The sequence below is a fragment of the Ornithodoros turicata genome, chromosome 4, assembly GCF_037126465.1.
Source record: "Ornithodoros turicata isolate Travis chromosome 4, ASM3712646v1, whole genome shotgun sequence".
In the NCBI taxonomy this organism is placed as follows: domain Eukaryota; kingdom Metazoa; phylum Arthropoda; class Arachnida; order Ixodida; family Argasidae; genus Ornithodoros; species Ornithodoros turicata.
Window position 1 is genome coordinate 74,690,672 of NC_088204.1, and position 24,810 is coordinate 74,715,481.

Here is a 24,810-nt window from a genome sequence, read left to right on the forward strand (position 1 = left end):
TATGAATTCAGTACAACTCTTTATTCAACAATAACAAATGGAACAAGATTCTAGCTCATTGCCACACAAGGCTAATTGGCTGCAGCAAAGGGTGCTTCAGTAGCAAGTGAAGAGTCTGAAAACAGAAACGGACACCTTTTGGAATTTGGCACGTCGTGCGAAAATCACACTGGGATATCAGCCCTAGCGAAATTGAGCGTTCTGGTCCATCCTGTACAGCAGAATTAAGCCATATGAAGGTATAGTAATATTACAGGTAGTCCAGCATCTGAACGTTTCTAGCGGTGCAATAAGGTATCACCACAAGCATATCTACGTATCGGGAAAGGCAGTCTTACGGATTACACGCCGTCCGTAAGGCCGCGTGGCCGCGTAAGGCCACGGAGAATCTGCGCGGGAACGCGGCGCGTTAAACGCATGCCGCTGTGCGGGAAAAGCCACCTCCACTTTCCGCTTTTCGGCGATCGCGCAGTGCACGATTTTTAGCGGCATCCGCACATGCTCGGCCAATCAGGCGGTAAACGGAAGTTGCGTGCGTTCTTGTTTTCTTCCGGCCTCCTGCACGGAGACGGCGTCGTTGGCTGGAAGGTATGTCGCAGTGATGCTCACGTTTTATCAGCCGGCGAATTTATGACGGAAACAAAATGTCATTGCTGCCTACATTATAGAGCGTCGCATTAAAATGACTTTTTGGGGTCGACACTCGGAATAAAATTTGAGAGTGCAGGTAAGTAAAGTGTAAGATATTGACTGTCATAGTGCCAAAAAGTTGAAAGCTAAACACCGTTCACATGAAACGAATGCACTATCGCCACAGCGAGTCAACCCAAACTGCGTTTCTTATTGCGTATGCGATGTTGATTTCTCAAAAGCTCAGATGTAAGAAAGGAAACGTTCACTACAGTCAGTAGCTCGACTTCGCTGTCGTTCGCCATCTTGTCAAGCTCTCGCTGTGGAGAGTCGCGGGCTGAGGCAGTATGGTTCAAGCATCGCCTTAGCAACAGCTGCTATCTGACGTTATCACTTCCAAAATTAATGGGTTGCCCTAGCAGAAGAAAGAAAAAAAATGCTGATTTTTCATTCTTTCCATATGACGCAGAAGGTTAGAAAGAGACTCAGACAGGAGGCATATCATATGTTCCTGTGCCGAAACACAGACCAAAAACGAGAAAACACACACTTGTTGTCTTTTTGAAAGATAAGATTACGAAAGATATAATATTATGGAAATTGACGTTCTGAGGCTGGAACACAGAAGAGATGACAACCCACAGAGCCTCAAGTGCCTAAGAACAATGAAAGAAGGAAGTAGGTGAAAGGTACACTGAAGGGTACACTGAAAAGGGTAGCCAGCTACAGGCCTCGAACCCACATCTTCGGGAAAAGGAGGATTTCCAGAAGATGTGGGAGATTTTTTTCTTTTTTCTTTCTTCGCTGACTTCCTTCTTTCATTGATAGAGTACCACTTCGAAAATGACGATCAGTTTCAAACACAGCTGCGAGTGCTTGTGATGGCCAAACATAGGAAGGTATGACGTACCGTTCCAACTTTCGTAAACTTGACCGGTTTCTCATTCAGTGTGGCGGCCTTTGGAGTTGTAGCGACGCCAAGCACCGTAACTCTCGTCAGAACGGCCGACTGTCTCTGGCTGCACGGTATACAGTGTCCCGTCAGCATGTTCTGGAAACAGAAGTTAAAAGCAGTGAGGTACGCGTTGGTGGAATTCACGCGCAGACGGTCACGCTGTCACACGCAGACTCACGCTCAGCGGCTACATGTGGCGCCATGCCGTGTCACTGATTTCAGTTAAAGCCCTTCACTGTTTACAAATGGTAACAGGATGCATTATCTCAAATGAGTGACACGGTGTGGCGCCACTTGTATAGCCGCTGACGCTGGGAACCCTAGACAACTTCCGGTTGTGCCTTCTGTTTGTGAATAGTGAAAAGGTGAATACGACTCCAGCAGAACTTCGGACCAGAAGCGTAGATCCTCGTGATATTGCAACTTCCCTTACCTCATTTTGACAGGAAGTTGCAAACCACCGATTGCCGATTAGGTTCCGGCCTTAGTCCTGCGTGTGAGCATGACGCATAATGACTTCTGTCTTTCTCAGATGAGTGCACTTGTCACACTACAGGTTACTAGCACTAGGTTCATCGTATCTTGCAAATATGGACCGGTGGAATTAAAACAACAACAACAGGATGATGGGTGAGGAGTTTGGTGGAATTACGAGAAGTCAGTGGTATTCGAAGAGAGTCGCTCACCGTCATGTAGAAGAAGCTGAAGTAGCTGTAATCTTTCCTCTCAATGGAATCTAGGAATTAGAGTGAGGAGAGGTTATCGAGAAATCGCGGCGCAGAACTGGAGTTGAACGTAACATCTGGCAACACCAATGGGAAGACACATACTTCCCATCTCCCATATATATTACAATAGATGCTATTAGTCAAATATGCTATTAGATACATAATGTCGTGCTACGTTGATGAGCAGGTAGCATCCATGGTCGGAAATCGGGGATAGGGGGGGGGGGGCAATTCCACTCCTGGTGCAGTTTCTTTATCGAAATATGCAAGTAGCCGTCGTGAAGCTTGAACGTTGTGTTCGCCATTCCGTGCTGTAGCGGTTGATCTACTATTACGTTGCGTGGCATTCGTGTGGCACACCGTCGCTTACAGAAGTGCACCCCCTGCGCTACCGACCGCAAAACCTGCACAGCTGCGTCGTTGCTAGGAGACGAACACACAGCGCGCGTGTTGACGACACTCTCCACTTCACAAAACCGCGACGCAGGCCGCAACGTACGAAGGGTTGCCGCTTCCTTCAGAGGGTACTAGAAATCCATAAGCGTTTACCGGTAGCGTTTGTATGTGGCGCATGGTGTCCGCGCATAATGCGAACTAAAAATAGGTACTGATTTTCGTTAATCAATCAATCAATAAATCAATCAAATTAAAAGTCAAATGTTGAGTGGCCCTTTAAGCTGGGAGAGACGTAGCTGTACTTACAAGGACTAATGCCGTCATCGATGTAGACGTTCCCAGTGGCATAATCAGACTGATCCGGTGCTATAACAAGGCGCAGTGTGCTGCGGTACATGAAAAGAAAAGAAAAAAGTCAGTTGAATGGCAGTTTAAACTCATCACAGAGAAAAGAATGAAGCCACAGCATATCATGGGAGACGGCCGGCCAGTTTACTTCCAGTGCGCGTTCACGGGTGCACCCTGCGTGCCCTCTTGTGTCATGCCAGGGTAAAGCGGTAGGACTTCCGTCCCATGATGCATTTTCCGGTATATGCGCCGTTTCGCCGTTCAGATGGCGTTTAGCGGGATTGCTAGGCGGCTTGTTTTACGGGAAGCAGACGACAGAAGGAAACTCGAGCAGTGGTGCGCGTGTGGGGGCGCACGGCCGGGAGCCTACTTAACGCGCCCAGTCACTCTTGCATGGCCACCCCCCTGCCCCCGGGTGTGACAAAAGTAGATGATTAGAGTTTCGCCTGAATCCGAAGTTTCTCGGCCCAAGAAGGAAGACCCTAAAAGGCCAGTGGAACATGCAAATCCAATCAGGACGTAGTCTAATTCGCCACAAGTGACAAAGAGTGTGAGCGTCTCACGTTTCATGACGTTCTGGAGGTCCACCGTCACCAGGCACAATAAATCCGCCTCGCATGTAGATGCCAGGTTCGTGTTTACGAGCAGGAATATTCAGGTATTCCCCGTTGCTGTCGATGCGGTCGGCGCCGTGCCAGTTGTACCATATCCCCGCTGGAAAGTACACACGGAGCAATCTCCTCCTGCGCTGAGTGCAGAGCTCACATTCAAAAGTATGTTCAAAGTAAGTTTGAATTTACTGCATGAAGCCAAGTTAAGAAACGTTGTTGTGAGGGAAAATGCTGGACCTTACCAGCGTCATTTTGGGAACGATAAGCAGTGCGTTGCCCCACATGAACTGGAAAGAGAGTGTTCTGGCTTCAGGGTCGTCTGAAAACCTGAAACGGTGATCCTACGTTACATACAGGTCGCATTATTTGCAGACATGATTGGAGGTTTGAGCTCTCATATGAGCAAGTTAGAAAACGACATGAGTTGGCAATAGTTGTCTCAAAGCTTTCTGTAGAAGCAGCATGGTCAAGGTCTTACCGCAAAATAATGTCCTAAGTCAATAGTTCTCACCGTATGCAATTTTGGATCTGGTAACTCTGGTTCTGGTAAGCGGAAACTATGAAGTGGGAAGCATCACCTTGCGCTTGAGGAACGAAGTAGACCCAGGAGGCTCACAAACTTCGTTCCTCACGCTCAAGGTTATGCTTTACACTTCAACGTTACACCAGCTCGTTTGTATCATTTTCCTTTTGTCATAATGAAACTGTACTGCTGCCCTACTGGACCAACTGTGCCTTTCAGTTGCATCGATGGCTCGTCAAAGAGTAATTCACGGAAAATCCATTGTTGCCAGCGGCTGGACCCTCCTGATTACCGGTCAGGGATACTACCCTGACTGAGTAATCAGGGAGGTTCAAGTTCAACCCCTCGCGCTAGCACGCATTGGCCTTTTTCGTGAGTTACATGTTGACTTTGTCCTTTAGGCTCTCGGATGCGTGTTGGGTTTTTCTCTAGGCGGTTCTCGGTGCTAAGCGAGCTCAGAGCGGAGTCATATGCCCATCTGTTTGGCACAGAGGATTGCTTGGTAAAAGTGACATCTGTATGGAACAACAACTTTATTTTAAGATGATGATTGTGGAGTTCCGCCGCCAGAAGCGATATTCTACCCCATTGGTGGTGGTAGCGTGTGTCTTGAAAGCTTGCCGAAGCACCTGGGAAGACGTCAGCTAGCACTGCCAGTGGTGAGATTCGACCCTAAAAACTCTGTATCCATTCGGCATTGGCGTTTGTCAGTAGGTTTTAAATTGGTATAATGAATAAACGCAACGCTAGTCGTAACGCTATAGTCATGTCTACGATATAGTACATATGTGCAGGCAGAAAATTCATCCTGGTACCACATTGTACGCTGCGCTACTTAAGAGTGTCAGCCTGGAACCCATACCGTGCACGTATTACACGTGGTAACTTACTCGAAAGCCATTGGTCTGGCCAAGATTTCGCCGTATTTGCTGCTCTTGAACAGTAGGGTGTAGGTGTACGGCTGGAAGAACTGGCGAAGCGTTACGGTGTGATTCTTGAAGGTCTCCGAGAGGGCTCCGTCTAGTGACTGTGGAATAAAGGACGGCACCTTTAGGAACAGTTGATGCGTTTACGGACCACAAATTCCGCGACGTCCTGTCCTCTCAGTCTCTATTGTGGGGACGTTATGTCAAATTCACTGCTGTACAGTAGCAGAAGTTGCTGGCTTCTATGCCATCATCCGCTCCTTTGCTGTCACTCGCATGGAACTGCTAAGGTCCAATTGAAGAATGGTGACAGCTGCTTTAATCACATTTCCTTGTGGACATCCCAGCGCGTCTAACTTAATAGATGTACTAATTTTTATGTTTATTTTTGAGTGTTTAAGTGAGCCACCATCTCCATATTTTTCTTTTCTAATTCTAATCTTATCTTATCTTATTATGGCAAATGGTGGCGCTAGTATAGAATATGAAGAGGCACCACCAGTGGGACTCATACTGACACCAACCGATTCCCTGTTACAGACGCTACCGGTTACACAATGCTAAATACCCTCTCACATCAACGTATACCAAGTCACATCCATAGAGAGGCGATAAGAAGGAACACGGACAGGAGCACGCCCTTAATGTTCCTTCTTGGCGCCTCTGCATGGATATATACTAACCGGTCCAGTTGTTGTCTGTATGTGTACCAACTACCAATTAAGTCACGATATTGGAAACGATACAGACACATGCCCACCCTATGCAACCGATAATCTCTTATATTGGTGTCCTGTGTACCTGTACTTGCGTTCCCTAACGTGGCGCCCTTGTATATTAATGAGAGGGTACCTAGCATGCTGCTACAGGTAACGCGTCTGGGCTTGTAGGTTCAAACCGCGTTGCTGGTGTGTCTTCATCAACCGGTGTTGTTCAATTGAAGTATGGACGTTGTTTAAGTGTTCCGTTATTCCTTCCCTGTTTCGTTCCCTCAGCCATTACTACGTAACTGTTAGGGTAAGTCTTACTGTGGATGCTTCTCTGCGCAGTAGAGGGAAGAACACAGCCAGGCTTAGCCAGGCGTTGCACAGACTGCCATGTGGATCTTTGGTATTTGAATCGAAATTGCACACATTGGTCCCAAAGAGCGGCATAGCATACATGCTGTAGCGAAGCAAGCCTGCAAAGAACAGACGTTTCGTTGAACCTGTTATTTCTTTCTTTTTTACTGATTGAATGCTGCAAGAAACTCTATAATGTGTTTGGCAATTCGACCATGGAATGTGAACTCGATAAAAACTTTATTCCGACCGAGCCCGTTCAATGAGAAATGGCGCCCGGTATTATTCTATCACGGTAGCAAGACGATGCAGTAACATCTCGCCTGCGTCTGTCGACTGATGTAGTCACTCACGTATAAGGAACTACTTCCTGACTATCTTTCCTATCCTGTTACTACCCTATGACTTCCTGACTATGGCTACGGCTATGACATATGATGAGCTCATCAACATCTAGCATATACCGTGTACTCCTGGTGCACGCCTGGCAGAAGATATCGTGACCTACGTGGCATACGCTCCATCATTGCTTTGTGTCTTCCCCTACTTCCTGTTCTCCCTGAATGACTGATATTTTAACCAATTCCAAGTTAGTCTTACCACCAAGAGCGTCACTGAGTCCCCGCCAGCTAAGCCTGGGACGCCGAACCCAATGACCAGTGGCACTGCCTTGGCCCGGGAATGTCCTCTCCGCAATGATGCCTTGCCGTCTCATTTGAAGACTCGATAGGGCGCTTGGACCACAAAGGACACGTTAGACATATTCAGTGTCGCACAGGTCATGCTGTATGTAACACGTACTCTATGGTCGTTCGAGCTTGAAGGAAGGTGTAGACGTGCTTGAGATCTCTGTACGTCGACAGGCGGAGAACGTTTGTATGGCACTCGATTCCACTGCGATTGTAGGTGACCCCTGGCGGCATGTATGGTAACCTAAGGGGAAGGGGACACTCGTTTCCCACCTTGGGGCAGCGAGGTGCTTCCAAGTCCTGTGGTTAACAGAAGGGTTTGTTGGTACGCGTAGAGACATTGAAATGTAAGAACTACGAGGGTGGATCAAATATAAGCGCCTAGCAGAGAATAACGCCTTCATAACGATGGCCACCCCTCTAACTGGAATGAGATGACCCAAACACTCTCCGTCGTTATTTCTACCAACTACCTCTAGGGTCCGCAGGTCGGAGTGGTGTTCAAGTTAAAGTGCCAGTCCGGACCCGGAAAACGGCGTTTATCTTGTTTAGTCCACGAAAAGAAGGTACCTCAAGGATTCTACACGCCAAATTTCAATCATGTTTGCGACCGTTGTGCATTTCTATGAATTTAATTTTTAAAGATCTGCTGACCTCCACGAGTTCCGCTGACGCCGAGTAGCAGGTGACATCATGTCCTACCCACAAATTGCAGTGGTGTCATGTTCTGGAGTGGGCACTCGTCTCCTAGCAATGACGCCGGCGTCCGGGGAGGGTCACGTGGTGGAGAAGTCACGTGACGCCGACCGAAACAGGAGAAACTGCATGGGAGAGGTGCCTTCCCGCTCCTTGTGTTTTCTCGAAGGCAGGAGCGGTCGGATGATATGTCATGTGGGTCTCCGCTAACGGATTTGCAAAAAGTGAGCCCCTTGCCCTTGAGGACCCGAAGGGCAACAATTACATTGCCAGATGTGAGCCGGGCGCTCCGTCTAAGCCTAACATGACGTCACAGTTCTCAAAAATAAAAATTGTCTAACTTTCGCGTCACGTAGAGCCAAAATATTTTGCAGGAATGTAAAGTGTGCAAGATTCCGGTAACATAATAACTTTGGTAGGATTTTGGTAGGATAAAGACATGAGATTTAGTCCGTAGTAGCACTTTAAGTCTGATGGTGCGAGCTGTACGAACCTATACGAATGTCGACGTTGGCGGGCCCTATAATGCGATCGCTTGAAAAAGCTGAAGGTCGTTGCAATCATGCAAATATGTACGGCTGTTAGCAGTAAACGATTCGATATCGAAAGTTCACTTCCTGCCTTCAGATTCCTTCCTGTTTACATATAATATTCCCTCTCAAAGTCTCAAAATGCGTACACTGACATTAGCGTCAAAGTTTCATGCTTGCAAAACAATTTCCGGGTCCGCGACGCCTCGTGTTCTTCACTTACGATGATGTAATATGGATTGTTTGCAGAGAAGAGTTGGGTCCCAACCAACACTCCGAACCAGAACTCCACTTTCGCGGGGTGAGTGAAGTCGACAAGATAGCGGATGTTGGCATTTTGTACCTGCACACAAGGAATAACGCTTGTACTGCACATTATTGAGCAGATTCGATGAAACCAAAACGCATGATAGCGCGTCGACGTCATTCAAACGCAACTAACAGGCAAAAAGGCAAACACTCGCAAGTGAATAAGATAAGTATAAGGTAAGAGATTGAAACATTTATTTTACTGAAACGCAAGCTTTCGGACGGAGTCCGTCCTTCATCAGGTGCGATCAAGTACCTGAAGGAGGAACCTGATGAAGGACGGACTCCGTCCGAAAGCTTGTTGTTCAGTAAAAGAAATCTTTGAATATCCTTAAATACTTATCGAGCATTGAAACGCAGTACGTTATCGACCAAGGGATGACGTAAACATTACATACATAGGATGACGTAAACATAACATTAGCCGTTAGGCATTCAATGTTTCCTTAACTTTTGTATATTTATTTATTTAGCAATACTGTTTGTCCTTGTCAGAAGTGCTACCGGGGGGGGGGGGTAACAAAATATAAAATATTACAAGAACAACAACACCTGAATCATGTAAACAGAGAGAGAGAGATGGGTTTAATGACACAAAGGCAACAAAGGCCATAGAGCGCCAAAACTACGGTGAGTATGTGAGAGATGATTATGGGAGAGATGATGATGTGAGAGAGAGAGATAAGAGAGAGAGGAGGATGACGATAACAAGTGAGTATGGCAGTTAAAAGCTATCTACAAGTGTGAGCGATCAGGTGAGATCCAGGATGAGATATTTACATGAGGAGTTCGGTGATATTGGATAAAAGCGGAGCAATACTTAACATCTACATCTGACTAACTAACCCACACATGGTCAAAAATTGGATGACATTATTAAACGTCACAAGAGGAGTGTCACCCAGTAGAAGGGCTGGGTGGAGTGGGACATGGTATCTGTAGAATGCGGTGAAATGCTGTTGGCTTTGGTGTTCGAAGTGAGGGCAGGATGCCAGTACGTGCAAGACAGTCAAGCTGTCACCGCAGTGTGCAAAAGCTGGCGGATCCTGACCTCTGAGTAGGTGGTGATGCGTGAGCCATGTGTGCCCAATCCTCAGTCTTGCGTAAAGAACTTCTGAGGATCTGTTGATGTGTTCAGTCCGATGCGGGGGCGAAACATGTGGCTGTGTGAGGTGTAGCTTGTTATTTTCTTCCATGTCCCACTCCTGCTGCCACTGTGTGTAGACAGCTCCCTTTAACACTGGCAGGATGTCTTGGTAGGGTAGTCCTAGAGCTGACTCCTCTTGTGCCACGCTCGCCGAGCCTCACGGTCGGCTCGTTCATTCCCTGGGGTCCCAGTGTGGCTGGGGACCCAGCAGAGACAGATTGAAAAGCCTCGGGAGCAAAGTTCAGTCGCAAGCGCTCGTACTCGCTTGACGAGGTGATTCTTGCTTTCATAGCATGAAAGGAGCGCACTCAAGAGCTTAGCGAATCGGAATAAATTACTGAATTTTGAAGGTCGTTTTGTTGAATGTGCCGCAGAGCCAGGAGAATCGCGTAAAGCTCTGCGGTGAAAACTGTGGCGTTCGTGCTCAGGCGTGCCGTCATAATAGAATCACCTTCAGGGGCAACGGCCGCCACACCATTGCTTACTTTGGTCCCATCAGTGTAGATTGCATGGTGGTTCCCGAAGTTATGGTGAATCTCCAGGAATTCCTGGAGAATGACAGTGTGTGCAGTGGATTGTTTGTCAAACTGTGTCATTTTTAGATTGGATTGTATTAGATGTCTTCTCCAAGGGGCAGCATCGAGGATTGCCTGCTGCAGGGGAACGCCAAAGGGACTGAATCCCAGACGGGAACTCGCCGCCTGCACGGGAAGCGGAAACGGGGGTACAACAGAGGGCTTTGCAAGGAAGAGTCGCTCCAGAGCGGGGTTCACACTACAGTGTTCAACTGGGTCATTGCCCTGGCATCTGTACTTTAGCGCAGCCTTCACAAATTGTCTCCGTCTCTCGAGCCTCTCCGTCTCTTCACAGGGGACGTCCGGAAGGCACCGGTGGCGAGTCGGATGCCTTCGTAGTGGATGGGGTCCAAAACCTTCAATGCCGAAGGCCGCGCCGAGCCATACACGACACTCCCGTACTCAATTACTGATCGTACAACCGAGTCGTAGACCCGCAACAGTGTGACTTTGTCGGCTCCCCTCGATCGATGGGATAAAACTTTGAGTATCTTGAAGGATTTCAGGCACTTCTGCTTTATGTAGTTTAGTTATTCTTGTCTCCCGTAAGCTGAGGTATAATGAACCCGCGACGCACATCTGGGGACTTTAGTTCACATGATTTGCCATTTTGGACCGAGTACCCAGCGTAATTATCTTAAATAGAACTTCTTAAAAAGAACTTATATGATTGATGCCATATGCCAAGTTCACTGTATAGCCGCCGATTAAGTTAGGTCACACGAGGCGAATCATGCTTCTTCGGCCTCGTGGTTTGTTCCAGCATATACCCCTTGGGAAGTACCATCCGATATCGCAGTGCTAAAGCCTAGACGAAATGGCGACGATTGCTCTTTGGTGTACTTCAGTGACCAGACTCTCAAAGCAAAGCATAATAGGTGATTGCTGCGTCCATACACCGTATATCCATATACCGTATCAAAAGCTTATCCTGCGCTATGCATACCCTCGGGAAAGGACAGGAACGTACAAGTGCCATACAAATTACACTTGATGGGGGAAAAAAGAACAAATCATGGTACAATCGCACCTTCTAGTCCTCCTTGCAATTATTCCTCAGTTGTAGTCCCCTGACCGTGAAATTTACTCCTCAGCACTGTAAATATTCCCGAAACTTCGCATAAGCTTCACTGCACTGGCTTCATAGCTAAGGACGTCACACCGCCGGATGCCCCCTGGTCTCTGCCTGTGCCACCCACCTTCGTACGTCTTCAGGACCACCAGGAACGAAGAGATCAGGTTCTCTCTCAGGTCCTTCGAGCCCATTTTTATGTTTTGGTAGACGCGAAGTTTTCTACCTCTGCCGCAACATACACCGACGGGGCATCTCGAAATTGCAAGTCCGCCTCGGCATTCGTCATCCCAACCGAAGACGTAGTGGAAAGGCGTCGCCTTTCGCGTCAAACCTCATCCACAGCTGCGGAACTCTATGCCATACTTTTCTTTCTGCAGCACATCGTTGATTTTACCCCACGGAAATGGGTCGTGTTCACTGACTTAACATCTGCGCTGCAAGCAATTTAAAATTCTGACATACGAGGCTCATCCGCACCGTTAGTGATGGATGTGTTAATGGCTTACAACCTTATCTACGAAGCAGGGCACAGCCTGGTTCTCCAGTGGGTTCCAGCCCATTGCGGTGTCGAGGGGAATGAACACGCCGACAGCGCCGCAGAAGCAACTCTCTCGTCTCGGAGACGGACGCGTATTACGCTGCTGAGAGGAGATCGTCATTCCGTACTTCGACGCCTCGTGACTCCCCTAGCTACCCGCCAATGGACCGCTGACATTCCCCCCCCCCCCCCCAGCCATGCTGAGCAGAGTTGATCTAGTGCTCGCTTTCCGCATGCCTCGACATACCTCTCGTCAAGATTCCGCATTAGTTCATCGAATGTGCCTCGATGTGGCTTTTACAGCGCAGTGGAGTTACCGCATGACACAATTTGACTCTCCCCAATGTTGTCACTGCGGTGTTGTAGAAGATCTGTAGCACATCATCTCCACTGCCCACACTACCAACCTTCCCGAACCGTACTCTGCGGATCCCTTAACGAGCTAGACTCTCGCCCCCCCCCCTCTCTCACAAAATTGCTTGGTCCCTGGCCACATCCAGCTCACCAACGCTCTGCCCTCAAAGCTCGCTCCACCTTTCTGCATACCATAGGACGTGGATCCTTATTGCAAAGGGGCTCATTATATCCATTCCCCGCATCACCACCAGCAATGGGGTAGCGTATCGCCCCTGGCGACGAAACTCCCCATTCATCATCTCGCATTAAAGTTGTTGCAGTCCCGGGAGGAACTATAATGGTTGTGGCATGTAGGCCTGATCCCACGAACGTTGACGAAATTGCTCAGTGGCCTCCTCAGTACATTTAGCAGTGCTTTCCCCATTGAGGACTGTAGCGCATAGCTCTTATACCGAAGCTACTGTGGACCGCTCTAAGGAATCTCCTAAACTTTCGTGCAAGGAGGCCCTGTGGTCCCCAATTTATATATAGTATTCTTTTTCTTATGGTGTACCGTAATAGCAGAACACGAATACGGTGAGTCAAGTCCAAGATGGCAGTAGAACAGTGATACGGTGTACCGTAATATCATAAGAGAAAGACATAGGCAAGGTGTTTTTAGAACAGCCTGGATGATCGTTTGGAAATGATATAGGAAAGTATTTTGCTCAACTCACGTCACATCGAGCTGCTTTGCCCTCCCTGGTTTGAACGACGATTTTCTGGTCGATGGAAACATCGATGGAAACATTCCGGGCTTTTCGAGCAGTCGAGAGTAAGTTGCGCACCTCCTAAAAGAACGCGAAGAGAACCCAGTTCGTGCGAGAGGAATTTTGGGAAATGAAACTCAGACATATTGCAGTGACACATCACTTTCCTCGAAACACCGTTCTTTTCTTGTAAGGAGCACTTTTATATTAGCTTAAAATTCAACTGAAAACGTAAATTGCAACTATACGAGTGTTAAACTCGAGTTCTTGTAGGAATTCACACGAGGTTGAGTCTTAGGATATTACACAAGGTGTCGCCACCTTGTTCCTGGAGATATGAGTACGTGTCGTTATAGAAGGTATGGACACGATTCTCTCTTGGTATTGTAGATTCAGAGCTCGTACTTGTTGCTATTGGAAGATTAGTATCTGAAATTACGAAAAGTTCTAGAAGTAGATGTTAACACGCTTAGCATTTCCTTAGCCTTCGTGTGTGTGTCGTCTTTTGCGTTCATCAAGCTTTTTCAAGTATTCTTGCTCTATGAATCTTCACCCGCTGGCCACCATCCTTTCAGTTCTTTTGTTCTTTTTTATTTTCTTTCACCTGTTCTTTTTTTTCGGACGCCATTGCTGTGTAGCAAGGTACAGGTTGGGACAAAAGTTTACGGAACATGCGAGCGGCATAGTTTTTCTTCGGTGCGACACTCTATAGCGGCTGGCAGAAGCGCGTGAGTTCACTATTTCGGAGGGATGGAAGGGTGCGCTGTTAGCGACACACAGTGGCAGTTTCGGCGTCGCTTGAGATCGTCTGGGAAGTGGAAGCTACCGCTGTGTGCCGCTAACAAGCGCACCATTTCACCCCTCCGAAACTGCGAACTAACGCGCTTCCGCCAGCCGCTAGGATGTCGCACCGAAGAACATCGCGTGTGATAAAGGGTGTAAACGCGTGGCAAAAACAATTATCATATATCCAAATTGCTACGGAAAAGCGTACGCCCCCCTCGCTCGACGAATCAGAAGCGGTAACCCTATCATTCGTTGGTAGAAGGTAGAACTTTGCAACCTTTTCGGCATAACATATGCGACAACTATTACCTCCTGAAAGGTGTAACTATCCCACCCTTTTTTCTGAGAGTATGTACGTTGGTAAAGTGGTCTAAAGGAGCGAGGGCATTGTATTGAATACTGCTTGAGGGTCTTCTTAATTCATGCAGCAATCTGTAGAGAGCAACAATGTAAAATATTTCTATACAACTTGAACTCACAGCGATGGTCCTCGTGGTCACGTACTCCGATAGCTTCTTGTAGACCGAACTCTCGCTTGGATGGTAGTTGAGCAGAAACTTCGGAGGCAGGCGTGGAAAGCCGACCACTTTCTGGTATTGCACCATAACAGACGTGAGGGATGGACCCAGGAAGAGAAAGAAGTCCAGGATTCCTCCGGTTGTCTTGAACGTTGCTAGCGCTCCTTCTGACAGTTGCATTTCTGCAATAAAGCGACGTGCTGTGTTGTTTGTTTATATTGTTGTGTGTGTGTGTGTGTAATTTGATCGCGCACTCCCAGTCGATGACAGCTGTTTCGCTCTACTTGGAGCTCGTGAGCCCGGCGCAGGGAAGTGACACGATCTTGGGTCGGCACTGATGGTGTGTCTCGGCGAGACATCAATGTTCCACGGTGACGGCCCCACCTCTGGAGGCCGCAGTGCCGAACGGTTACATGCAATCTATGGGGACCAGAATCTGTAAATTTACTCCCAATGCAAGTAACTCGTTAGTGTAACTAAGCTCTTTGTTTTTCGGTAACTTTTATCCTAACACACGTTGCTGTTGAGCTCCGGCAACTTCTTGTGGAACTCGTTCCTTTTTTTTTTTAAGGGAAATTTGTGAAAGTAACTTGAGATAAGTTCCACGCTCCTTTTGTTCAGCTGTGATCTACAAATAAGGCAAGCTGCATAAACTGCAAGTCGCAGAATACATACCGACTTCGTTGCTGTTGAGGAGAAATAATCCAGTAGCCACGTTGCTGCGGTTGTGTAGGAGGAGGAGGAAAGGATGGCCGCCGTAAAACGTGGGAACGTCATTCTGAAACGTATTCAGGTATACATTTTACATGTGTGTGCCATGGAGAGCGATTGGCTTCCCTACTAAAGTATTTAGATATTGTGGATTGAGAATATTGGGTCAGGGTATCTTAAATACCACGTCTTTTCTGGAACCCGAACGTCTACTTGTTTTTTGTTACGCTTTAAAAGGACGGGCTGGAGTAGGTGATCCGACTTGACCGATTTTGAGATTAGAGTTGCATTCGTCTGTAAATTGCGTGTAGATTCCATGTGCAGAATTTCGTTCAGGAGAGCTCGCTTGCTTTTGAGTCAAGCAGGAAAAACAAACCGCACGTTTACCTCCTGCTAAGGTTTCACGGCATAGGGTTTCAAGTATGCGATACCGGCACCTTGTCCAGGTGCCTTTCAAGGGTGCGCGGCCGACATAAAGGGGATTAAAGTGAGGATGAGCTTGAAATCACTTGAGAACGTAATTATCAAGTTTTGCCTTGATTCGGTGACTCGATTGCTTGGCAGAACTGAAATCGGAAGTCGCTGACTCTCACACTCTTCCGATCTCCGTTCTGCACGGCCGTTCTGCGGTCACGGCAGCGTAAGCTCTGGCTGCCAAATACAATTTGCTGAAATAGTTGACTGCGAATTTCATCGAAAGATTTCGCACGGTAGCTCTGCGTTTCTTTATTCGTTTCCCTTCGTTATTTTTCGTAAGAAGCATACCCCCCCCCCCCCACACCAATTCAATTGCAGAGTTTGATTCGAACTAGTGACATCTCTCTGCCGTTCATTACAACCGTCGCACCAACTCACCTCAGTTAAGTAAGTTGTATCCTCGGGCTCATCAATGTAAAACACGTGCCTAGAGCGGGTAAGAGGATTGAAATAGGAGCCGTTCTCTGACCGGATGCCGTAGATGATGGAGGCAGGCAATCGCACTGCGAGCTGGTTGAACAACTGGCTGAAGATGAGGCTACTAATCTTGAACATGAACCTGTAAAGTCATCGGAAGTTCCTCTCTCAAGCACCGTCCGGTGAATGCTGCAATACTGCAGACTTCGATGAGAGAGGTATTGTTCTCCTAAAACGAACTGCGGGCTCGCTAGTTGTAACCTTTATGTAAAGTTGAGAAGCTGCTACAGTAGGTTTTAGTTCAACTACTGCGATCATGCAAAGCAAATAACGCTCATGATTGCAGGGGTGACGTGTCATGCCCGTCGTTATATCAAGCGTTGGCTACTTAAGACGTTGTAGGCGTCACAGACGTTACATAGACGACGTAGGCGTTACAAAGGCACGCCCTTTTAACGCACGCCCATGTGTTCGATATAACCGCATGAAGAGCAACGTTGCCACGGGAACAGACACGTATACGTAACTGAATGACTCTCCCCAAGTTGCTCTGTCTTAAATACTTCTGAGTAGTAAACACATGGTATATGACAAATACTTTTAAAAGTGTGTATTTAGTATTCTAACTTAAATACGTCTTGAGAGTAACTTGTGTACTGATTTCGTAAATTACTCCTAAGTTACTTTTTTTAGACATGAACGCGAGACAATGACTAACGTCGTGTGTTTCTTGGCTATGCCACTTACATCACACTTACATCAAGTAAGGAGGACAGCATCCTCCAAGAAGGTATCGCAGGAAAAGATGAATGTCCATAACTTTTATCTTCATTTTACTTTTATTCGTTCGGCAATAAATTTCACAAATTGTAACTTGGTAGTAAGTTGGAAATTTTTCGATACAGATTTTTCATAAAACAAACTATAAGGGCTATAGACATTGTTTTCACTTCTATCATCTCTGGGCCGGCGGACGTCCTTGGCAATCTTTTGTTCAACCGTCGAATGACTAATTAGCTAAAAATCGTTAACTAACTTTTTAATTAGATCGTGCCAATGAGAACATCTGGTCCTTTCGGTCACCTGATAGTCTGATACGGTTACCGTTTTTCAGAACAAAAATCCGTACGATAGATCGTCCGCAAAATATTCGTGAAAGAACACCGTTTTTTTCTTGATTTTGTTCATTGCGCATCTTCGGAGACGCGTCTTTCCTTCACCCCTAATGTGAAAGGGTGAAAAAGCACACTATCGCCTCTGGCGTCCCCGAAAAAGATTAGAAGAAAACAGAAAATGCAACCCAAGATGAGTGCAGTTCGGACAGCATCGCCCGATACATTTCTTTTTTCTCTTTTTCTTTTTTTCGCAAGTTCGAGCTCATCTTCGACGCATGAGGCGCAGAGATGATATAAGTGAAAACAGGATGTCAATAGTCCTTATAGGTTTTTTTTTTTTTAATGAAGTATCGAGAAAAGAAAAAAGACACCCTGTATATTGGTCCATAGAGGGCAGCGTGCCGAGCGAACGCGATGCGTTTCGGACACGTCTTGGTCACGCACCCTTGTGCTTGTAGCGCCCTCCAGCGTGTAAAATTGCGCATGACCTGGCCGTGGATCGCACCAGAAAGCTCTGATCTCGTAACGCGACGACGTTGCATGAAATGAAGTACGAAACGTCTACGACCCCAATAACGCCGTACCTCTAAAGACATCAGCGCTATGTTCTCAATGAAATGGCGTCGATGCTCACGTGATGTTCTCGCATGTAATCAGCAGGTTGCCTCCCCTGGTCAGTTGTACTTGAAATCGTGCTGGTTTCGTATACCTTTTTTCGGCAATGGGAGGCACAGGAGGTTCGAAGCGGGTCACTTGTTTGTCGGTAACCTACAGTAATCATAAGTTAAGTGGTCCAAAGAGGTCCGTGTACAAGAACTGCATTCTTGAGCCTTCCTAATTCCTACGTCATACACCTTGGTGACGTTACTGGCCATGAGCCCCTACCCGTTGGTCGCCAACGCGTCAGAATTTCTTGTGAGGCGATAACGAGACGTGATACCCAAACCGTCGTACTGGACTGGGCGTCGTACATCGCCACGCATGGCCCTCGTCCTTGCGTTAATTTTTTTATTTTTTTTTGCACCATTAGTTCTCGAGAAGTGCAATTTTTTTATTATATTTTTTTCGATAGCCTTAGTTGGCTAAGTATCACCAGCCTAATGACAAGTGTCAGTCACACTGGCGCGGAAGTCGGCTGTGAACGGGAGCAGTTCTCCGAAAAAATGCTGAAAGAGTGCTTCGAGAAGTGCGGAAAGAGTGCTTCTCAGAAAAAGTGCTTCGAGCCAACATTAAATTCGTGACAAAAAAAAAATTGGTACAAATTTTCATTCGCGTTAATTTCTCCGAACAGGAGTATCCTTGCGCTTGCTGACCAAGAACGAGCGGGCCAATAGGAGGACGCGGAGGGCGGGCACTTCCCAAGCCTCTACTCTCGCCTAAGAGATTGCGCAGCTTTACCATTGTTTCGCGTGTCGCAAGGCTTCTGCCATGGCGCACCAACCTAACCAACTGCTTCGCCATCCTTAACTAGCAGCAGCCGTTGTTTTGTCTGCCACAAGGCTTCTGCCATGGCGAACCAAACTAACCAACTGCTTCGCCATCCGTTAACCAGCAGCAGCCGTTGTTTTGCCTGCCACAAAGCTTCTGCCATGGCGCACCAACCTAACCAACTGCTTCGCCATCCGTTAACCAGCAGCAGCCGTTCTTTTGCCTGCCACAAGGCTTCTGCCATGGCGCACCAAGCTAACCAACTGCTTCGCCATCCGTTAACCAGCAGCAGCCGTTGTTTTGCCTGCCACAAGGCTTCTGCCATGGCGCACCAACCTAACCAACTGCTTCGCCATCCGTTAACTAGCAGCAGCCATTGTTTTGCCTGCCACAAGGCGTCTGCCGTGGCGCACGAACCTAACCAACTGCTTCGCCATCCGTTAACCAGCAGCAGCCGTTGTTTTGCCAGCCACAAGGCTTCTGCCGTGGCGCACCAACCTAACCAACTGCTTCGCCATTCGTTAACTAGCAGCAGCCATTGTTTTGCCTGCCACAAGGCCTCTGCCATGGCGCACCAACCTAACCAACTGCTTCGCCATCCATTAACCAGCAGCAGCCGTTGTTTTGCCTGCCACAAGGCTTCTGCCATGGCGCACCAACCTAACCAACTGCTTCGCCATTCGTTAACCAGCAGCAGCCGTTGTTTTGCCTGCCACAAGGCTTCTGCCATGGCGCACCAACCTAACCAACTGCTTCGCCATCCATTAACCAGCAGCAGCCGTTGTTTTGCCTGCCACAAGGCTTCTGCCATGGAGCACCAACCTAACCAACTGCTTCGCCATCCATTAACCAGCAGCAGCCGTTGTTTTGCCTGCCACAAGGCTTCTGCCATGGCGCACCAACCTAACCAACTGCTTCGCCATTCGTTAACTAGCAGCAGCCATTGTTTTGCCTGCCACAAGGCTTCTGCCATGGCGCACAAATCTAACCCACGGCTTCGCCGTCCGTTAACCTTGTTGACGGACGGCGAAGCCGTTGGTTAGGTTGGTGCGCCATGGCAGTAGCCTTGCGGCAGGCGAAGTAACGGTAACGCTGCGCCATCTCTTAGGCGAGAGCAGAGGCTTGCGAAGTGCCTGCCTTCCGCTTCCTCCTATTGGCCGGCATCCATGAGGCTTAGCATCCCTTGCTCTTGGTTAGAAAACGCAAGGATAGTCGCAAGGACTACTCTTAACCTTATGCGTCGATTGGGTGCGGTATAGACACGGCACTTCGGAAGCCGCGTTATCAACGTTCTATACAAACACTGATTATACCATATTAGTATATGTTATATTAGCATTAATATACAAGACTATATTAGCTACAATTTGAAGAAGCCATTTTGAAACCGCGGTCCACACGTTTCCGAAGTGTAGCTTCTCCGATTACCATTCATGCACTGCAGCGAAACACACTTTACAAGGAGGTTAGGGGGGGGGGGGGGCTTACTGCGCTACTATGAGTAACAACTATGAGTGTGCAACATTATGGGTCACAAAAAATACCGATAGAGACACTATCGTGTGTTCGTTGAAATAAACGGAACATCTTTCTCGTGTTCTAAGAGCATCAAACCGAATTTTTTTCCGGTTCGGTTCGGGTCTAGGCATTCAGTTATGTGGAATTCATTGAATATTGACTCAGATTTTTTTTTTTTAATGAGAGAGCGCAAGAGAAATTCATAGGGATATTGTATGACAGATACTTCAGGGATGTTTCTTAAAAGTATGATGATAGTGTCGTCCGCAGGACTAATGTGTGTTCATTATCGGCGAGGGGTTAGGAGTTAGAATAGGTTACGCAACCCAATTCCATTCCGTTAATTCCCTCAATAAAGGAAAAGGACCGGTAACCAGCAGTGCAGCAGTGCTAGAGGAGATTGACATTACCAAGCACGGAATAGCACATAGACAAAGTTATTTCCCTCTTGACCGTGTGCACGTGCGGTGCAAAGCACGCGAGGGCAGAAACCCCAGCACGTTGAAACCAAAACTGCCACCGGGGCACTCAGACCATTCCATTCCCATTCCTAGGACTGTTTCCGCCATTCCATTCCAATTTCATTCCGGGCTCTGCCGAATATGGAATGATTCCGGAATCATTCCAGCAACCCCGCACCCCTGGTGTACATATATGGCACAAGGCGACCGTTTCCAGGGCTCAATCATTTGCTATATTCTCTCGAACTGGATGTGTGTTATCAGCAACTATTACATGAAGCAGACACTATAGGCAGGCAAATCTTACGTGTAACATCACAGCGCCCCCATTACTTTCAAGCAGTCAATGTCAAAGAATGTCGCCAGTGGTCTACGATAACGTCAATGCTTCATGGGTGCGAATGATTCGATACTGCATGGTATTGAAATCTGATGCGCTATACCATTTTATCTGTCCACTTACTCGAATACGGATGGTGTCGATGTCGTACTTCCGAATTTCAATATTGACGTGCAAAGAATTGCGCGGAAATCCCGGAGGCGTGGATCGTAGCAGGGTGAGGGCAATGCTGTAGTTTGTTGATTCGCTGGAGATGGTTCGGTAACCGCTGTAGTTCAGCGGCGTGTAGCACTGTGGGATGCCGGCTGGAAGCACAGAAGTAGTGCGTGACACACTGCGCATCAAGCCTCATTCCAAGCATGACATGTGCGAAGGCTCAACGAAGTGTAATGTCATTCGGAGAGGGAGTTCACATTCACTAAAACATTCCCAGTCGAGCACGGTTTCGTGGACACATTTAGCTTTGATTCAACACGCGTCTACCAGGCACTCAAGTGCAAAAGCTGCGTGCGGGTGCTTTGATGAAGCAGACGGCTCTCACCAACGGTGGACGGGTGCCAGCAGCATCCACGACCGATGCACCGGGCCTTGTTGGCACCTCTGTCGGGGTGGCAGTCGATGCGAAGATCCAGGGATATGTTGACGCACAGGCTGGGGTTCTCGCCACGGTAGAAGGACTTCTGGAGTAGCAAGAAGAACCAGTTACCGTGGCAATGAAATGCATTCATGGTATTCATGGGTCATGTGTGTGCGCTTTCCTGTCTTCTACGTGCTCAAAATCAATAGACGTTGGCATAGACATATTGACACCGAAACAAATCTGAAGGGGAGAGATGGGTTCCACGAATGGGCACTTGTTCGCTGCCTCCTATTGAAACAAAAGTAGGACCGAGGGTCGCGTCCCTTTCAGGGACCATCCTAATCCCTTCAAGGCCGTGACTTTCGGAGGCGACCTTGCTCGCCCCTTTCTACGAGCAGAGTTCAACTCGAACGAATTGGTGGCACTGTCGAACACTATAACGTCATTTTTTCAGTCTTGCACAGGGTTTCTACGACATCGTTAAATACCCTTCGGACCCTCTTCGCCCGAAGCCTTCGTCGCTGCCTTGGCGTTCCAAGAATGGCTGAAACACGGCAAGTCCTAGCTGAAGCTGGTGAACTCCCGGTGGAGGTCCTCCGTGAGTGGGAAACGGCTCGATACTTCCTACGTTTGGGTGCGCACGTTCCCCGTCACCCACTCCTCAGGAAAATTCGATACCGTCCTGAAAGTGATTTCCATCGCGTAGCGCAGAGGACACGCCAGGCTCTCACTGGCTTCACACCTAAGACCGTCACACCGCCGAACGCCCCCTGGTCTCTGCCTGTGCCACCCACCTTCGCACGTCTTCCTGACCTCCAGGTCCGCAGAGCTCAGGTTCCTCCTCAAGTCCTTCGATCCCATTTTTATGCTCTCGTAGACGCTAAAGTTTTCTACCTCTACCGCCGCTCACACCGATGGCGCATCTCGAAACACAAGGAAACGAAAGGCATATTCGCATTGGTTGCCGTTTTCCGACAGTGTTGTGCCCGTTACCGATATATGGTATATGGAAGATATGAAGATGATGCAATATAGAAATCTGGCTTACGTGAGCACCCCATTTTGATAATATCAAATTGGGACAAGACAGTTTTTCAGTAAAAAGACAGCATATTCATTATGTACCTCGGACACTGTGCTTGACTTTTATCAAGTGCTAGTTCTCAAAGTTTGATTCTGCCACCCTAGGGGACCGTGGTCTCTCGGGCAGCTGACAGATGCCAATATGAGAACTACTTTAGTGTCAAGTCCACATATATACCGTGCAGTCCTATGACCAAAGAAGCCTATCCGAAGTTAACAATACCACGCTATATGTGAGCGTGACTCAGTGCGACACGGCAGCTTAGCAGTGGAATCCAAAGCGCACTGTCAAAGACTTGACTTCTGTTCCTCGTTGTCCTTCTGTCCTTCGTTGACCTCAACTCTTTTGTTGAGCCCTGCGTGGTTATTACCTCCAGGTCCAAAGGGAAAGGTGAACATGTGTTTGGTGCAATAAACCTCTACCCGAGAAACGTCATCATGACATTGGTAGACATACTGAAACCGAAACAAGTCGGAAGGGGAGGCCGGGGTTCCATGCATGGGTACTTGTTCGTTGCCTCTCATTGAAAGAAAAGTAGTACCGAAGGTCGCGTCCCTTTCAAGGACAACCGTAGTCACCTCAAGACTGTGGCTTTCGGGCGCGACCTTGTTCGCCCCCCAGCTTAGTTCAACGTACTCTACCAAATTGGTGGCGCTGTAGAACACTATGACGTCATTTGTTTACAAACAAGGGAGAGGTCTATTCCAGTTACGCAGCACGTAGGCAGTCCACAGGCTTCTTGTCGAGCGCTACGCGGGCCAGTGATAATGAATAATACAGTAAGAAATATGGTCGTGAAGAAAATGTAGGGCACTAAAAAAGTATCGGTATCGGTAACGATACGGAGATTGCGTTACCATGTATGTGGAACGGAAATACTTTTCAGATACCGATTTTAAAAAAGTTTCGCGACACGCAATTCGATACCGAAAAAAGTATCGATTACGGTAACGACGTTACTTGTGAAGGCGTTACGTACAACAGTGTTTTTCGGTGACGTCTGTTTAAGGTACCGCACCTTGGGGGACGTCTCGAGGACGTGTGAGTGAGATAAGGGCTCTTTTGAGATGCGATAAAACGTATTATCAGCGTGCGTAAACGTACGTAAAACGTAATTTTGTGTGGAATTGTTGGCTTTTTACCAGTTGGTACAACGAAACCCGGCTACAGACAGTGACGTCAAGACGTTATTCAACTATAATTGACTGGAAATTCCAACGAAACTCGTTCTGGTCACTCCGAGCATCATAAGAAAGCATCAGCCAACTAAGTGGTAACCAACTAAGGTAACCATTCTTCGCGATAAGGACAACTCTTCGCAACTCTGTTTATCTCACCTCTTTTCTGTCCTGATAGTCGTCAATGCTTTCGTTACTGTGCGGAGCCTCTGATTGGCTGTCTTCCTGTCTGGAACCATGGCTCGAATTGCCCAAGTAGCTGCAAGATCAATTCCGGTTCAGTTTCGGTTTCGGTATATCCCGTATAGCTACTTTACCTGAAATGGGAGCAGGAAGAAAGGAGGACCACGCCTGCTACGCATAAAAACAGCATCCATTTGGTGACTCGGTAGTGGGATGGGACAATGCGGGAAGTCATTTCTGACTGTCTGTACGTACGTGGTATAGTGCATAAATTAGCATACTGAAATAATAGTTATCCTACTTTTGATCACTGGCCCTTGAGTTTAATAAATAAATAAATAAATAAACTGACGCTGACGATTAGTTTTGATGACTGATACTTCAGGGATTACCCCAGTGGACCTCTTTCATAGTTGTCTGTTCGCATGGCGCCTGTGGCAGTGAAGGCGCCCCGAAACATTCTCTTTGCACTCGACAGATGGCGTTACCGACACGTTACAGCCTGTTTCGTGATTCGGTGATGCCCACGGGTTTGTTTTGGGACGCGACAAGCGTGGTTCGCCGTGCAGCCGCTAGGCTGTGACGTGATTAAGAGTGAGGTCCACTATTTTCCGCAGAGGAGGGCATTCATCGCCCAGGAAAATCTCCTAGCCCTTCCATGAGAAAAGTGAATCCTGAATTATTAGAATGTCTTAAGGAGGACACTCAGTAAAGCATTAAAAAAAACTGAGCTCAGTCGAGCTGGACCATGGCCTAACTGCACAAAACTAAAGCAACTGAAGTATCTCAAGAATTTTTCAATGGGTGACGAGTTTTCGTGCACAGTCTGCACCTTCTGAAGTGGCGGACAATGATAATGAGGTATTACAACGCAGTTTTCGATTTCACCATATTTCGACCATGTGAAATTTTGTTCACTGACGCATGCGCTCTGCTCGAACTATCGCTTATTCCTTTTATGCGCCTACATCCATCTACATCCCATTTGTTTTATTTGACTTTGTTATGTGCTGATCGAGTGACAACGCTTATCAACAACGTTACCAAAGCAGACCTCTAAGACGTGAAAACTGGCGGATTGAGCAAAATGGCAGACGACAAAATGCAACGACGCAAAATGCTTACGCAGACGATATTACCTGAAGAGAACGTCGGCTCCGGATCACATGCT

The 24,810-nt window shown here is 47.6% G+C and overlaps 1 protein-coding gene across 1 annotated transcript; it reads right to left on the bottom strand.

Moving 5' to 3' along the window:
• On the bottom strand, window positions 1–24,810 carry LOC135393488 (lysosomal alpha-glucosidase-like). Its single transcript, XM_064623898.1, has 21 exons — window positions 24,765–24,810; window positions 23,774–23,884; window positions 23,616–23,715; window positions 21,156–21,294; window positions 20,738–20,919; window positions 17,502–17,635; window positions 15,714–15,894; window positions 14,823–14,925; window positions 14,109–14,329; window positions 12,811–12,924; window positions 8,317–8,436; window positions 6,980–7,167; window positions 6,779–6,912; window positions 6,146–6,297; window positions 5,082–5,218; window positions 3,911–3,995; window positions 3,621–3,805; window positions 3,016–3,095; window positions 2,272–2,321; window positions 1,541–1,681; window positions 1–115 (listed from the first exon to the last, which is right to left on the bottom strand). The coding sequence occupies exons 2-21, from the start codon at window positions 23,872–23,874 to the stop codon at window positions 56–58; spliced, it is 2,607 nt and encodes an 868-aa protein (XP_064479968.1). The 5' UTR covers window positions 23,875–23,884; window positions 24,765–24,810; the 3' UTR covers window positions 1–55.